Genomic DNA, 18,137 nt, shown 5'->3' on the forward strand with positions numbered 1-18,137 from the left:
TGGTCGCTATGCTGTAATGTTGATACCTGGTCGCTATGCTGTAATGTTGATACCTGGTCGCTATGCTGTAATGTTGATACCTGGTCGCTATGCTGTAATGTTGATACCTGGTCGCTATGCTGTAATGTTGATACCTGGTCGCTATGCTGTAATGTTGATACCTGATCGCTATGCTGTAATGTTGATACCTGGTCGCTATGCTGTAATGTTGATACCTGGTCGCTATGCTGTAATGTTGATACCTGGTCGCTATGCTGTAATGTTGATACCTGGTCGCTATGCTGTAATGTTGATACCTGGTCGCTATGCTGTAATGTTGATACCTGATCGCTATGCTGTAATGTTGATACCTGGTCGCTATGCTGTAATGTTGATACCTGGTCACTATGCTGTAATGTTGATACCTGGTCGCTATGCTGTAATGTTGATACCCGGTCGCTATGCTGTAATGTTGATACCCGGTCGCTATGCTGTAATGTTGATACCCGGTCGCTATGCTGTAATGTTGATACCCGGTCGCTATGCTGTAATGTTGATACCCGGTCGCTATGCTGTAATGTTGATACCCGGTCGCTATGCTGTAATGTTGATACCTGGTCGCTATGCTGTAATGTTACGGGCAATTCCACGACAACAGAAGCACGCTTGGTCTCACTTTTAACATGTATCAAATCATACAACTTGTATGTAGACACGCAGAGTTTGAACATCACAGTGTAAAATAGTAACAGTTCAGTACAACACAGAAGGGTAAGAGTTTGGCGCTGAAATTATATTTATCAGGGTTTAACACTCCTTCAAACACGTTAAGACACGTCACAAAAACCACCGTACAACTATATCACAACGTCCGCATGTTGTGGCTGGCTTGTGTGTGTTTCTTCACAGTTCACGTTGTTCCATAAGATATAGTTTATTTTTTTAAATCTTGATTTTTACTGCTGTCGTGAGTTACCTGATGTGGAATAGAGGTTCCATGTCGTCAAGGCTCTATGTCGTACTGTACATTCCTTTCTTATCCGCTTGGCTTCCCCGGTGATTTTACCCGCGCCCCGCCTAGTGTTACCCGCGCCCCGCCAGGTTTTACCCGCGCCCCGCCAGGTGTTACCCGCGCCCCGCCAGGTGTTACCCGCGCCCCGCCAGGTGTTACCCGCGCCCCGCCTGGTGTTACCCGCGCCCCGCCAGGTGTTACCCGCGCCCCGCCAAGTGTTACCCGCGCCCCGCCAAGTGTTACCCGCGCCCCTCCAAGAGACATATAAAATGGTATCCATGAGTTCATCTCTGAGGGAAGGAGAGAGGGAGAGAGAGGGAGGGAGGGAGAGAGAGAGGGAGGGAGGGAGAGAGATGCAAGCATTAGGCCAATATCCAATAATAATAAAAATTCAAGAGCTGTGCAAAGAAAAGAGCCCCCTCATCCAGCTGGGACTGAGTTCACAAACCTGTTCTACTGACACACTGAAGCCTCAGTCCCCTCATCCAGCTGGTCCTGAGTTCACAAACCTGTTCTACTGACACACTGAAGCCTCAGTCCCCTCATCCAGCTGGTCCTGAGTTCACATACCTGTTCTACTAACACACTGAAGCCTCAGTCCCCTCATCCAGCTGGTCCTGGGGCTGAGTTCACAAACCTGTTCTACTGACACACTGAAGCCTCAGTCCCCTCATCCAGCTGGTCCTGAGTTCACATACCTGTTCTACTAACACACTGAAGCCTCAGTCCCCTCATCCAGCTGGTCCTGGGGCTGAGTTCACAAACCTGTTCTACTGACACACTGAAGCCTCAGTCCCCTCATCCAGCTGGGGCTGAGTTCACAAACCTGTTCTACTGACACACTGAAGCCTCAGTCCCCTCATCCAGCTGGTCCTGGGGCTGAGTTCACAAACCTGTTCTACTGACACACTGAAGCCTCAGTCCCCTCATCCAGCTGAGGCTGAGTTCACAAACCTGTTCTACTGACACACTGAAGCCTCAGGTTTCAAAGACATCTCTGATGAGGATAGGCTGCCCGTCCTGTTGGGGGATCGACAGGCTGCCCGTCCTGTTGGGGGAGGACGCAGAGAGCTGTGGGTTGGCAGCGCACTACATTGCTGCATGTCATAAGATGAGGGACAGTGTCTGACAGACCAATCAACCTGCACATGTATGCTTATTGTTATTGTTGAATGTGTTGGTTATTTTGACCCTTGGTTATTGTTACTGTTGTCCCGTTGACAATTTGTTGTCCCGTTGACAATTTGAGTCTCATTTTAATTTATTTTATATCCAAAATAAGGTTTGGCAATATGTACATTGTTACGTCATGACAATAAAGCAAATTAGAGAGAGGCAGAGAGAGAGAGAGAGGCAGAGAGAGAGAGAGAGGCAGAGAGCAAGAGAGAGAGAGCAAGAGAGAGAGAGGCAGAGAGCAAGAGAGAGAGGCAGAGAGCGAGAGAGAGAGGCAGAGCGAGAGAGAGAGAGAGGCAGAGCGAGAGAGAGAGAGAGGCAGAGCGAGAGAGAGAGGCAGAGCGAGAGAGAGAGAGAGGCAGAGCGAGAGAGAGAGAGGCAGAGCGAGAGAGAGAGAGGCAGAGCGAGAGAGAGGGAGGCAGAGGCAGAGAGAGAGGCAGAGCGAGAGAGAGGCAGAGCGAGAGAGAGGCAGAGCGAGAGAGAGGCAGAGCGAGAGAGGCAGAGCGAGAGAGAGGCAGAGAGAGAGAGAGGCAGAGAGAGAGAGAGAGGCAGAGCGAGAGAGAGAGGCAGAGCGAGAGAGAGAGGCAGAGCGAGAGAGAGAGGCAGAGCGAGAGAGAGAGGCAGAGCGAGAGAGAGAGAGAGGCAGAGCGAGAGAGAGAGAGAGGCAGAGCGAGAGAGAGAGAGGCAGAGAGAGAGAGAGAGAGGCAGAGCGAGAGAGAGAGAGGCAGAGCGAGAGAGAGAGAGGCAGAGCGAGAGAGAGAGAGGCAGAGCGAGAGAGAGAGAGGCAGAGCGAGAGAGAGAGAGGCAGAGCGAGAGAGAGAGAGGCAGAGCGAGAGAGAGAGAGGCAGAGCGAGAGAGAGAGAGGCAGAGCGCGAGAGAGAGAGAGGCAGAGAGAGAGAGAGAGGCAGAGAGCGAGAGAGAGAGAGAGGCAGAGAGCGAGAGAGAGAGAGAGGCAGAGAGCGAGAGAGAGAGAGAGAGGCAGAGAGCGAGAGAGAGAGAGAGAGGCAGAGAGCGAGAGAGAGAGAGAGAGGCAGAGAGCGAGAGAGAGAGAGAGAGGCAGAGAGCGAGAGAGAGAGAGAGAGGCAGAGAGCGAGAGAGAGAGAGGCAGAGAGCGAGAGAGAGAGAGGCAGAGAGCGAGAGAGAGAGGCAGAGAGCGAGAGAGAGAGGCAGAGCGAGAGAGAGAGGCAGAGCGAGAGAGAGAGGCAGAGCGAGAGCGAGAGGCAGAGCGAGAGCAAGAGGCAGAGCGAGAGAGAGAGAGGCAGAGCGAGAGCAAGAGGCAGAGCGAGAGAGAGAGAGGCAGAGCGAGAGAGAGAGAGGCAGAGCGAGAGAGAGAGAGGCAGAGCGAGAGAGAGAGAGGCAGAGCGAGAGAGAGAGAGGCAGAGCGAGAGAGAGAGAGGGGCAGAGAGCGAGAGAGAGAGAGAGGCAGAGAGCGAGAGAGAGAGAGAGGCAGAGAGCGAGAGAGAGAGAGAGGCAGAGAGAGAGAGAGGCAGAGCGAGAGAGAGAGGCAGAGCGAGAGCAAGAGGCAGAGCGAGAGAGAGAGGCAGAGCGAGAGAGAGAGAGGCAGAGCGAGAGAGAGAGAGGCAGAGCGAGAGGCAGAGAGCGAGAGAGAGAGAGGCAGAGAGCGAGAGAGAGAGAGAGGCAGAGCGAGAGAGAGAGAGAGGCAGAGCGAGAGAGAGAGAGAGGCAGAGCGAGAGAGAGAGAGAGAGGCAGAGCGAGAGAGAGAGAGGCAGAGAGAGAGAGGCAGAGCGAGAGAGAGAGAGAGGCAGAGCGAGAGAGAGAGAGAGGCAGAGCGAGAGAGAGAGAGGCAGAGCGAGAGAGTGAGAGAGGCAGAGCGAGAGAGAGAGAGGGGCAGAGCGAGAGAGAGAGAGAGAGGCAGAGCGAGAGAGAGAGGGGCAGAGCGAGAGAGAGAGGGGCAGAGAGAGAGAGAGGCAGAGGCAGGCAGAATGAGAGAGAGAGGGGCAGAGAGAGGCAGAGGCAGGTGGAGGGAGAGAGAGAGGCAGGCGGACTGAGAGAGGCAGAGGCAGGCAACTGTGGTTTGTGACTGTTATGATTGCATGGTAATTGCGTTAACCAATTTGGTAACGGAATTAAGAGTGACGAGAATTACTTCTGTGAACTTCTGTGAACTTTCAACCCTCGTGAGGGAGGAAAATGTGAAAATATCATAAAGAAGAATTATGTCACTCATTGAAACAAAACGGTGGATCTGTTCTACGTGTCCTATTTCTATGCTTCCTGTTTCAACGTTTTTTTCTTTCATCTTGATTCTCTACACTTTCTTATTTTGTCACATAAACTGAAATTATACAAACTGTTAGAATTTTAGAAACCAGGAAATGGCGGACCAATTTCTGCACGTTGCACCTTTTTAAAAAATGTTTAATATGTGGTTTTTTTTTAGTAACTGAATTACAAGGCACAAGGCAATATTTCTTAAACATACAGAAGGTTAACGATTTCTCAGAAACTAAAAACAAGTGTTGATATTAGTTGGCAGGGGTCTTCATTGTTTCGATGTGATTATGATACCTTTTTGGGCCCCCTTTTTCCCATACCGTTTACCCAGAAATCAAAGTGTTTTACTTATGCCTCATTTTTAAGATGGCAAAATGGTTGAAAAAAAGTATCTAAGTCTTCTTTCCACAAAATACCTTTAATTTGACACCTAATTTGACATGCTCCTGTTAACTTCACATGTTGGTGCTCCTGTTAACTTCACATGTTGGTGCTCCTGTTAACTTCACATGTTGGTGCTCCTGTTAACTTCACATGTTGGTGCTCCTGTTAACTTCACATGTTGGTGCTCCTGTTAACTTCACATGTTGGTGCTCCTGTTAACGTCACATGTTGGTGCTCCTGTTAACTTCACATGTTGGTGCTCCTGTTAACTTCACATGTTGGTGCTCATGGGTCCTATCAACAGCATAATTTATGTGTTTTCAGCCAGTGTCTGTCAATATGCATAATGTTTCATCTAATACCATGATGTTTGATTAAACAAGTATTTCTGCTTCCTCTCCCTCTGTCCAATCAGGAGCGTGTCCAGAAGACTTTCCCCCACCCCATAGATAAATGGGCCATAGCTGACGCCCAGTCGGCCATCGAGAAGAGGAAGAGGAGGAACCCCCTACTGCTCCCTGTGGATAAGATACACCCTCTACTCAAGGTACAGGTCTTAGTCCCACCAGGATTATTTATCTTCCTCCTGCAATGCACTGATGAAACGATCACCTGTCCTTATTCAGGCCCTCATTTAATACATCCTGGTTGGAGGGTTCTGTCCTCGTTTATTCCCTCCTGATTCTGGGAATCCACAAACCAGGATTACTAGAATCCTCCAACCAGGATTTCTAGAATCCTCCAACCAGGATTTCTAGAATCCTCCAACCAGGATTTCTAGAATCCTCCAACCAGGATTTCTAGAATCCTCCAACCAGGATTTCTAGAATCCTCCCACCAGGATTTCTAGAATCCTCCCACCAGGATTTCTAGAATCCTCCCACCAGGATTTCTAGAATCCTCCAACCAGGATTTCTAGAATCCTCCAACCAGGATTTCTAGAATCCTCCAACCAGGATTTCTAGAATCCTCCAACCAGGATTTCTAGACTCCTCCCACCAGGATTTCTAGAATCCTCCCACCAGGATTTCTAGAATCCTTCCACCAGGATTTCTAGAATCCTCCCAACAGGATTTCTAGAATCCTCCCACCAGGATTTCTAGAATCCTCCCACCAGGATTTCTAGAATCCTCCCACCAGGATTTCTAGAATCCCCTCCCACCAGGATTTCTAGAATCCCCTCCCACCAGGATTTCTAGAATCCTCCCACCAGGATTTCTAGAATCCCCTCCCACCAGGATTTCTAGAATCCCCTCCCACCAGGATTTATAGAATCCCCTCCCACCAGGATTTCTAGAATCCTCCCACCAGGATTTCTAGAATCCCCTCCCACCAGGATTTCTAGAATCCTCCCACCAGGATTTCTAGAAAGCCTAAGAATTTGGGGACATTTTCTGTGATTTTGCAACTGTATTTCTGCCTCTTCCCCTGCTGTTTGTCCCGTCAACAGGAGGTGCTGGGTTATAAGATAGACTACCACGTCTGCCTCTACATCGTGGCGGTTCTAGAGTACATATCAGCTGACATCCTGAAGCTAGCAGGAAACTACGTTGGTAACATCAGACACTATGAGATCAGCCAGCAAGACATCAAGGTGTCCATGTGTGCAGACAAGGTAGGAAACCCTCTGTCTGTCTGTCTCTCTTTGTCCGTCCATCTGTCTCTGTGTCTGTGTCTGTCTCTGTGTCTGTCTGTCTGTCTCTCTGTCTGTCTGTCTCTCTGTCTGTCTATCTCTCTGTCTGTCTATCTCTCTGTCTGTCTCTCTGTCCGTCTGTCTCTCTGTCCGTCTGTCTCTCTGTCCGTCTGTCTCTTTGTCCGTATGTCTGTCTCTTTGTCCGTCCGTCTGTCTCTGTGTCTGTCTCTGTGTCTGTCTCTGTGTCTGTCTGTCTCTTTGTTTGTCTGTCTGTCTGTCTCTTTGTCTGTCTGTCTCTTTGTCTGTCTGTCTCTTTGTCTGTCTGTCTCTTTGTCTGTCTGTCTCTTTGTCTGTCTGTCTCTTTGTCTGTCTCTTTGTCCGTCTATCTGTCTCTGTGTCCGTCTGTCTGTCTCTCTGTGTCCGTCTGTCTGTCTCTGTGTCCGTCTGTCTGTCTCTTTGTCCGTCTGTCTGTCTCTGTGTCTGTCTGTGTCTGTCTGTCTCTGTGTCTGTCTCTTTGTCCGTCTGTCTGTCTCTTTGTATCATTGTCTGCCTCTGAATCAACCCTCAATGCCAATCCACTCCAAAGTAGGTAAATATTTTGAAGGTATTCAGACCTCTATAGTGCCTTCAGAAGGTATTCAGACCCCTACAGTGCCTTCAGAAGGTATTCAGACCCCTACAGTGCCTTCAGAAGGTATTCAGACCCCTACAGTGCCTTCAGAAGGTATTCAGACCCCTATAGTGCCTTCAGAAGGTATTCAGACCCCTACAGTGCCTTCAGAAGGTATTCAGACCCCTACAGTGCCTTCAGAAGGTATTCACACCCCTTGACTTTTTCCAAATGTTGTGTTACAGCCTTAAATTTAAAATGGTTTAAATTGAGATTTGGTTTCACTGATCTACACACAATACCCCAATAATGTAAAAGTGGAATTATGTTTTTAGAAATGTTTACAAGTTAATTAAAAACTGAAATGTCTTGAGTCAATAAGTGTTCAACCCCTTTGTTAAGTCAAGTCTAAATAAGTTCAGGAGTAAAAATATGCTTAAAAAGTCACAATATAAATTTCATGGACTCTGTGTGCAATAATTTTTATTTGAATGAAAAGCTGAAATGTCTCGTCAATAAGTATTCAAACCATTTGTTATGGCAGGCCATAAAAATATGCTTATCAAGTCACATAATTATTTGCATGGACTCACTCTGTGTGCAATAATAGTGTTTAACATGATTTTTGAGTGACTACCTCATCTCTGTACCCCCCACACATACAATTATCTGTAAGGTCCCTCAGTCGAAGTAGTGAATTTCAAACACAGATTCAACCACAAAGACCAGGCAGGTTTTCCACTGCCTCACAAAGAAGGACACCGATTGGTTGAAGGGTAAAAAAAAAATGTTTTTAAAGAAGCAAACATTGAATATCTCTTTGAGCATGGTGAAGTTATTAATTACACCCAGTCACTACAAAGATACAGGCGTCCTTTCTAACCCCGTTGCCAGAGGAGGAGGAAACCCCTTCAGGGATTTCACCATGAGGCCATTGTTGACTTTTTAAAGCAGTTAGAGTTGTAATGGCTCGACAACGTAGGAGTTACTCCACAATTCTAACCTAAATGACAAGAGTGAAAAGAAAACATGCATCCTGTTTGCAACAAGGACCTAAAGTAAAAAAGGCAAAGAAATGATCTTGATGTCCTAAACACAAAGTGTTATGCAACTTCAACACAGTACCACTTCATATTTGCAAGCATGATGCTGGCTGTATCATGTTATGGGTATGCTTGTCATCGGCAAGGACTAGGGAGTTTTTTTTTTTAGGATAAAAATAAAAGGAATAGAGCTAATAAGCACAGGCAAAGTCCCAGAGGAAAACCTGGTTCAGTCTGTTTTCCAACAGATATTGGGGAAATTAGTTCACCTTTCAGCAGGACAATGAGCTAAAACACAAGGCCAAGTATACACTGGAGTTGCTGACCAAGAAGACAGTGAATGTTCCTGAGTAGCCAAGTTACAGTTTTGACTTAAATCGGCTTGAAAATCTATGGCAAAACCATGAAAATGGCTGTCTAGCAATGATCAACAACCAAGCTTGAGCTTGAAATGTTGTACACAATCCAGGGTGTGCGAAATCTCTTGGAGACCTTACTCAGAGAGTCACAGCTGTAATCACTGTCAAAGAGGACATGTATTGACTCGGGTGTGAATTCTTATGGAAATACAGATATTTCTGTGTTTCATATTCAATAAATCTGCTACAATTTCTAAAAACATGTATTTGCTTTGTCATTATGGGGTATTGTGTGATGGGTGATTTTATTTAATCCATTTTGAATTCAGGCTGTAACACAACAAAATGTGGATTAAGTCAAGGGGTCTGAATACTTTCTGAAGGCACTGTGAGCTGGTTGACTTGGTAACCTGTCTCTCTGTGTGTGTCCCTACCAGATGTTTATGGACGTGTTTTGACCAACGATGTCTCTGTCTCAGGTCCTAATGGACATGTTTGACCAGGACGAGGACATCGGTCTGGTGTCTCAGTGTACGGAGGAGCCTTCGTCGTCGGGGGAGCTGACCTACGACGACCTGGTGCGCCTGGAGATTGCAGAGGAGCGCCAGTACCTGCGGGAGCTTGACCTCATCATCAAGGTGTTCCGACATCACTTCCTGTTCAACAACAAGATCTTTACGCCTCAGGTGAGAACAGTGAAACAGGTTAATGAACACCTTTTATGAACAGTTTATAAAACGGCAGTCATCTTACACAGTAGCCGACATAACACGGCAGACTGCTTACCAAACAGTTTGTTTGACCACATAGCAAAGCAACCGTTTGCAGTGTGAGACCATGTTACCCCGGCAACAAAACCGAAGAATGTCACTCAAACAGAAGAGGGAAGTAACAAAGAGTCACTGACCAACAACCAAAATTAAACCGGTGAAGTTTTTTTTTTTAGGAGGGGCTCTGAAAGACACTCATGGGGGGGGTGTCCCCCTAAATCTGCCCAACAACAACTGGGACCTAAAAGACACCCACCCTGAGCTCCCACTAAATCTGCCCAAGAAGAAGTAAACAAAAGAAAAAACAAAACACCAAACTTAAAGACAGGAAATAAACCAAAAAGGTGGAGCCAAACAGAAACGGGGAAGATCAGATAAAGGATTGTTTTTTCTAGAAATGAACATAGCGAGAGACAACTAAAGGTGTTGACCTTCCACAGATATCAAGACCCCTGGAGCACTGGGCCAGCTGCTCTTTAATAGCACCTGGGCCAGCACAGGGGAAACACCATCCCACTAACGAGATGGCAACCAGCACAGCTGTAACACATACTGACTAACAAGGTGATAACAATCGGAGGGCCCTAAATGCTAACGAGCTACGAGCGCTCAAGTCCAACCTCAAAACATAAATGGAAAAAACAAGACCTGTGAAAGACCATTTGAACTGAACAGCTGTAGTCAGCTGACTGGCTTATCTGCCCTGCAGTTGTAGTGTGAAAGCTGACTTCATAAGCTGACGTGGTGACAGACACGGTGGTATTGGGGTTTGGTGGTGACAGACACGGTGGTATTGGGGTTTGGTGGTATTGGGGTTTGGTGGTGACAGACACGGTGGTATTGGGGTTTGGTGGCGACAGACACGGTGGTATTGGGGTTTGGTGGCGACAGACACGGTGGTATTGGGGTTTGGTGGCGACAGACACGGTGGTATTGGGGTTTGGTGGCGACAGACACGGTGGTATTGGGGTTTGGTGGCGACAGACACGGTGGTATTGGGGTTTGGTGGCGACAGACACGGTGGCTGGTGGTATTGGGGTTTGGTGGTGACAGACACGGTGGCTGGTGGTATTGCGGTTTAGTGGTATTGGGGTTTGGTGGTATTGGGGTTTGGTAGCAACAGACACGGTGGTATTGGGGTTTGGTAGCAACAGACACGGTGGTATTGGGGTTTGGTGGTATTGGGGTTTGGTGGTATTGGGGTTTGGTGGTGACAGACACGGCAGTATTGGGGTTTGGTGGCGACAGACACGGCAGTATTGGGGTTTGGTGGTATTGGGGTTTGGTGGCGACAGACACGGTGGTATTGGGGTTTGGTGGCCACAGACACGGCAGTATTGGGGTTTGGTGGCCACAGACACGGCGGTATTGGGGTTTGGTGGTGACAGACACGGTGGTATTGGGGTTTGGTAGCCACAGACATGGCAGTATTGGGGTTTGGTGGCCATAGATGAATAGACTGACGAGTTTCAGAAGAAAGATCTATGTTTCTGGCCATTTTGAGCCTGTAATCAAACCCACAAATGCTGATGCTCCAGATACTCAACTAGTCTAAAGAAGGTCAGTTTTATTGCTTCTTTAATCAGACAACAGTTTTCAGCTGTGCTAGCATAATTGCAAAAGGGTTTTCTAATGATCAATTAGTCTTTTAAAATTATAAACTTGCCATAGGAACACAGGAGTGATGGTTCCTGATAATGGGCCTCTGTACGCCTATGTAGATATTCAATAAAAAATCAGTCGTTTCGAGCTACAATAGTCATTTACAACGTTAACAATGTCTACACTGTATTTCTGATCAATTTGATGTTATTTTAAATTATGAAAAAAAGTGTTTTTCTTTTAAAAACAAGGACATTTCTAAGTGACCCCAAACGTGTGTGTGTGTGTGTGTGTGTGTGTGTGTGTGTGTGTGTGTGTGTGTGTGTGTGTGTGTGTGTGTGTGTGTGTGTGTGTGTGTGTGTGTGTGTGTGTGTGTGTGTGTGTGTGTGTGTGTGTGTGTGTTTTATATATATATATTGGTCATGTAGTGTATGTGGACACCTGTTCGTCGAACATCTCATTCTAAATTAATTAATATGGAGTCTCATCATTAATATGGAGTCTCATCATTAATATGGAAATTATTTGCTTTACTGCTATAACAGCCTCCACTCTTCTGGGAAGGCTTTCCACTAGATGTTGGAGCATTGCTGCTATAACAGCCTCCACTCTTCTGGGAAGGCTTTCCACTAGATGTAAGAACATTGCTGCTATAACAGCCTCCACTCTTCTGGGAAGGCTTTCCACTAGATGTTGGAACGTTGCTGCTATAACAGCCTCCACTCTTCTGGGAAGGCTTTCCACTAGATGTTGGAACATTGCTGCTATAACAGCCTCCACTCTTCTGGGAAGGCTTTCCACTAGATTTTGGAACGTTGCTGCTATAACAGCCTCCACTCTTCTGGGAAGGCTTTCCACTAGATGTTGGAACATTGCTGCTATAACAGCCTCCACTCTCCTGGGAAGGCTTTCCACTAGATGTTGGAACATTGCTGCTATAACAGCCTCCACTCTCCTGGGAAGGCTTTCCACTAGATGTTGGAACATTGCTGCTATAACAGCCTCCACTCTCCTGGGAAGGCTTTCTACTAAATGTTGGAACATTGCTGCAGGGACTTGCTTCCATTCAGCCACACGAGCATTAGTGAGGTTGGGCGATTAGGCCTCCTGGCTAGCAGTCGGTGTTCCAATTCATCCCAAAGGTGTTCGATGGGGTTAAGGTTGGGGCTCTATGCAGGCCAGTCAAGTTCTTCCACACCGATCTCGACAAACCATTTCTGTATGGACCTCGATTTGAGCACATGGGCATTGTCATGCTGAAACAGGAAAGGGTTTTCCCCAAACTGTTGTCACAAAGTTGGAAGCACAGAATCTTCTAGAATGTCATTGTATGCTGTGGTGTTAAGATTTCCCTTCACTGGAACTAAGGGGCCTAGCCCGAACCATGTAAAAACAGCCCCCACCAAACTTTACAGTTGGCGCTATGCACTGGGGCAGGTAGCGTTCTCCCGGCACCCGCCAAACCCAGATTCGTCCGTCAGACTGCCAAATGGTGAAGCGTGATTCATCTAACCGTCATTTGGTTAAACTGGCCGCCCTTGAGCTGATGGGGAGGAGCTTTGTGATGGGAGAAGCTTTGTGATGGGGAGGAGCTTTGTGATGGGGAGGAGCTTTGTGATGGGGAGGAGCTTTGTGATGGGGAGGAGCTTTGTGATGGGGAGGAGCTTTGTGATGGGGAGGAGCTTTGTGATGGGGAGGAGCTTTGTGGTGGGGAGGAGCTTTGTGATGGGGAGGAGCTTTGTGGTGGGGAGGAGCTTTGTGATGGGAGGAGCTTTTGATCTATACTAGAGATGTGAGGTGAGCTAAAGAAGGGGAGGATGACCCCTGCTGGGAGCTGGTCGTGAATGGCCCTCCCTCTTCCTTTGTTCTCTGGCCACTGTGGCTGTGCTCCTCTTCAGCACCATTTACCCCCCCCCCCCGTTATCAATTATTATCAGTTATCAGTTATTCAAAATCCCAAATACATAAATACATAATCTTTACACATTATAAACAACCGTTGACATTGAGGTCATTTACCTAGCTCATTTTTTGCAATGAATCATAGCAAATCCAACATTGAATCGTTTGGCAGCCCTAGAAGAAAGATGTTATTCACTAACAGTACAGGAATGAACCAGGCAGTGGTTTTTAAAAGTAGCCTGGTCCCAGATCTGATTGTGATGGGGGTTTTCAACTACATTGGTCTTTGTCATTGCTTGACACAAACAGATCTGGGACCAGTGGTTCAGTAGTAGATGGTTTCCATGTTCAGCTGACATTGGGATGGTTTGTGTCACTGAAGACGTATTGTTGTAAATCGCTCTGAATTAAAGCATCTGCTAAATGACTCAAATGAATCAAATCTGCTAAATGACTCAAATGAATCAACTCTGCTCAAGGACTAAAATGAATCAGATCTGCTCAAGGACTAAAATGAATCAGATCTGGTCAAGGACTAAAATGAATCAAATCTGCTAAAGGACTAAAATGAATCAAATCTGCTCAAGGACTAAAATGAATCAGATCTGGTCAAGGACTAAAATGAATCAAATCTGCTAAAGGACTAAAATGAATCAAATCTGCTCAAGGACTGAAATGAATCAAATCTGTTCAAGGACTAAAATGAATCAAATCTGCTAAAGGAATCAAATCTGTTGAAGAACTAAAATAAATCAAATCTGTTAAATTAATCAAATCTGTTAAATGACTAAAATGAATCAACTCTGCTAAAGCACTAAAATGTGTGAAATGTGTAAGTGAAGTATTGCTCCCCCCCTTGTAAGTCACATCTCTCCCTCTCTGCTTGCAGGATGTGGAGGTGATTTTCAGTAACATCTTGGACATCCATGAGTTGACGGTCAAGCTGCTGGGCCTGATCGAAGATGCAGTGGAGATGACCGCTGACGGTAGTCCACATCCTCTGGTGGGCAGCTGCTTCGAGGACCTGGCAGAGGTAGGACATAGATATATACACACACTCACACACACACCTCTAAACTCACACACACACCTCTAAACTCACACACACACACCTCTAAACTCACACACACACACCTCTAAACTCACTCACACACACACACACACCTCTAAACTCACACACACACACCTCTAAACTCACACACACACACACACACACCTCTAAACTCACACACACACACACACACCTCTAAACTCACACACACACACACACACACACATCTAAACACACACACACACATCTAAACACACACACACATCTAAACTCACACACACACACACACACACACACACACCTAAACTCACACACACACACCTAAACTCACACACACACACCTAAACTCACACACACACACCCCTAAACTCACACACACACACCCCTAAACTCACACACACACACACCTAAACTCACACACACACACACACACACACACCTAAACTCACACACACACCTCTAAACTCTCACACACACACCTCTAAACTCACACACACACACCTCTAAACTCACACACACACACCTCTAAACTCACTCACACACACACACACCTCTAAACTCACACACTCACACACACACACACACACACCTCTAAACTCACACACACACACACACACCTCTAAACTCACACACACACACACACACACATCTAAACACACACACACATCTAAACTCACACACACACACACACACACACACACCTAAACTCACACACACACACCTAAACTCACACACACACACCCCTAAACTCACACACACACACCCCTAAACTCACACACACACACACCTAAACTCACACACACCTAAACTCACACCTAAACTCACACACACACCTCTAAACACACACACACACACCTCCGGCTGCTGCTGCCATGAGCCCTCATCCTTCAGTGTGCAGAGACTTTGAGGTCTGACATAGAGAGATGTATAATATGATCCACACCCCTGTCCCTTATGTCCAGTCAGAAACCTTACGGCCCAGTGACACAGTCCAACCTTTACCTCTATTGTGTCATAACTGATCCCATTACCTCTATTCTGCCATAACTGATCCCATTACCTCTATTCTGTCATAACTGATCCCTTTACCTCTATTCTGTCATAACTGATCCCTTTACCTCTATTCTGTCATAACTGATCCCATTACCTCTATTCTGTCATAACTGATCCCTTTACCTCTATTCTGTCATAACTGATCCATCTACCTCTATTCTGTCATAACTGATCCCTCTACCTCTATTCTGTCATAACTGATCCCTCTACCTCTATTCTGTCATAACTGATCCCTCTACCTCTATTCTGTCATAACTGATCCCTCTACCTCTATTCTGTCATAACTGATCCCTCTACCTCTATTCTGTCATAACTGATCCCTCTACCTATATTCTGTCATAACTGATCCCTCTACCTCTATTCTGTCATAACTGATCCCTTTACCTCTATTCTGTCATAACTGATCCCATTACCTCTATTCTGACATAACTGATCCCATTACCTCTATTCTGCCATAACTGATCCCATTACCTCTATTCTGTCATAACTGATCCCTTTACCTCTATTCTGTCATAACTGATCCCTTTACCTCTATTCTGTCATAACTGATCCCATTACCTCTATTCTGCCATAACTGATCCCTTTACCTCTATTCTGTCATAACTGATCCCTCTACCTCTATTCTGTCATAACTGATCCCTCTACCTCTATTCTGTCATAACTGATCCCTCTACCTCTATTCTACCATAACTGATCCCTCTACCTCTATTCTGTCATAACTGATCCCTCTACCTCTATTCTGTCATAACTGATCCCTCTACCTCTATTCTGTCATAACTGATCCCTCTACCTCTATTCTGTCATAACTGATCCCTCTACCTCTATTCTGTCATAACTGATCCCTCTACCTCTATTCTGTCATAACTGATCCCTCTACCTCTATTCTGTCATAACTGATCCCATTACCTCTATTCTGCCATTACTGATCCCTCTACCTCTATTCTGTCATAACTGATCCCTCTACCTCTATTCTGTCATAACTGATCCCTCTACCTCTATTCTGTCATAACTGATCCCTCTACCTCTATTCTGTCATAACTGATCCCTCTACCTCTATTCTGTCATAACTGATCCCTCTACCTCTATTCTGTCATAACTGATCCCTCTACCTCTATTCTGTCATAACTGATCCCTTTACCTATATTCTGTCATAACTGATCCCATTACCTCTATTCTGTCATAACTGATCCCTCTACCTCTATTCTGTCATAACTGATCCCATTACCTCTATTCTGTCATAACTGATCCCTCTACCTCTATTCTGTCATAACTGATCCCTCTACCTCTATTCTGTCATAACTGATCCCTCTACCTCTATTCTGTCATAACTGATCCCTCTACCTCGATTCTGTCATAACTGATCCCATTACCTCTATTCTGTCATAACTGATCCCTCTACCTCTATTCCTCTATTCTGTCAAAAGCCCTCTGCCCTATGAAGTCTTCATGTAAAAAACAACATGTTTTTACCAAGCTGTCTTGCACATCTCTGCTAGAAGGCCTTCAGTTGATTGTATGCCTCTATGTACTACACCCCCCCCCCCCCCCCCCCAACTCCCCAGTAAGACATAGTAGTCAGCTTCTTTAACTGTTCCGTTAACTGTCTCTTTCAACTCCAGGAGCAGGCGTTTGACCCATACGAGACCCTGTCTCAGGACATCCTGTCCAGGCAGTTCCACGAGCACTTCAGCAGTCTGATGGCCCGGCCTACTGTAGGACTATACTTCCAGGTAAGGATAAGTTTCACCTCACTTGCTTGCACACACAGATCTTGATTGTATTCATAATTTATTTTATTTTTTTCAGAGCGTTGTTTGTAACTTATTTTTAAACTTATTTTGTACATAATGTTGCCGCTACCGTCTCTTATGACCGAAAATAACTTCTGGACATCAGGACTGTGATTACTCACCACGGACTGGCAGAATCCTTTTTTTCCTTTAACGAGCCCGACGTGAATTATATACTGCTTTCTCTGGAACATGCCCACATCCCCGTCATTTGCGTGAAGAGAAGGTAGCAAAAAAGGGGCAAGTGGGGGGTTGCCTTCTGAGAATTCGTGATCGAATAAATCCCCACATCCTTCCATTCTGCTAGCAAACGTGCAATCTTTGGAAAATAAAATAGATGACCTACGCGGAAGATTAAACTACCAACGGGACATTCAAAACTGTAATATCTTAAGCTTCACGGAGTCCTGGCTGAACGACGACATTATCAACATACAGCTAGCTGGCTGTTATACACTGTACCGACAGGATAGAACAGCAGCGCCTGGTAAGACAAGGGGCGGTGGACTATGTATTTTTGTAAATAACAGCTGGTGTACGATATCTAAGGAGGTCTGGAGGTTTTGCCTGAGGTAGAATATCTCATGATAAGCTGTAGACCACACTATCTACCTAGAGAGTTTTCATCTGTATTTTTCGTAGCTGTTTACATACCACCACAGACTGAGGCTGGCACTAAGACCAAACTGAATGAGCTGTATTCCGCCATAAGCAAACAGGAAACTGCTCACCCAGAGGCGGCGCTCCTAGTGGCCGGGGACTTTAATGCAGGGAAACTTAAATCCGTCTAACCAAATTTCTACCAGCATGTTAAATGTGCAACCAGATGGAAAACTCTATACCACCTTTATTCCGCACACAGATGTGTACAAAGCTCTCCCTCACTGTCCATTTGGCAAATCTGACCATAATTCTCTGAAGCTGGAGACTCATATCTCCCTCACTAGCTTTAAGCACCAACTGTCCGAGCAGCTCACAGATCACTGCACCCGTACATATTAGATATGACACATTTTATCAGTGCATAAAGCATTGAAACATGATGTTACCGATTTGTAACCTTATTTGTTGTTGTTTACTGGACGTTACATATTGATGATGACTTTTGGAGTACTTAGCATAGCAATCTAGAGCCACTACCTGTTCCAGGTGCCGGACACGCCCCTGGTAACCTCGCAGGAAGTGATCCGGTGTACGCAATAGGTGTCCTACCCATCGGGTCCCGCCAAATTCTGGTGGGCACCAGTGGTGTGTGCCCAAGAGCCTGGCAGCTGTTTATCAGGTTTGCCCTGTTCAGAGGACTGGTGTGGTAGAAGGCGTAGAGCCCACTGAGGAGGTCTTCTACTTTCTGAAACATCACGTTGGACCAGATGGCAGTCAGAGAAGGTCAGTTCAAGGCGGTGTGCCATACAGTGGATGCCGATGATGTTGGGCCCTGTTTCCCTTCAGCCGGCTGACCACACCATTCTTGGCTCTAGTCATCACAGCAGCTCCATCTGTTCCCAGAGCGACCAACTTGCTCCCCCACTCATTAAAACACT

General features: G+C 46.2%; 1 protein-coding gene across 1 annotated transcript in view; it reads left to right on the forward strand.

Annotated features, from left to right (window-relative positions):
• The window catches only part of LOC139375449 (son of sevenless homolog 2 (Drosophila)), a 112,080-nt gene that overhangs the window by 49,213 nt on the left and 44,730 nt on the right, over positions 1-18,137 (forward strand). Inside the window, exons 3-7 of the mRNA XM_071117245.1 lie at positions 5,199-5,330; positions 6,234-6,398; positions 8,908-9,114; positions 13,592-13,735; positions 16,426-16,536. Coding sequence (XP_070973346.1) covers positions 5,199-5,330; positions 6,234-6,398; positions 8,908-9,114; positions 13,592-13,735; positions 16,426-16,536 — 759 coding nt within the window. The remainder of the gene's footprint in view (positions 1-5,198; positions 5,331-6,233; positions 6,399-8,907; positions 9,115-13,591; positions 13,736-16,425; positions 16,537-18,137) is intronic.

This window comes from Oncorhynchus clarkii, chromosome 19 (assembly GCF_045791955.1).
Source record: "Oncorhynchus clarkii lewisi isolate Uvic-CL-2024 chromosome 19, UVic_Ocla_1.0, whole genome shotgun sequence".
NCBI classification, from domain to species: domain Eukaryota; kingdom Metazoa; phylum Chordata; class Actinopteri; order Salmoniformes; family Salmonidae; genus Oncorhynchus; species Oncorhynchus clarkii.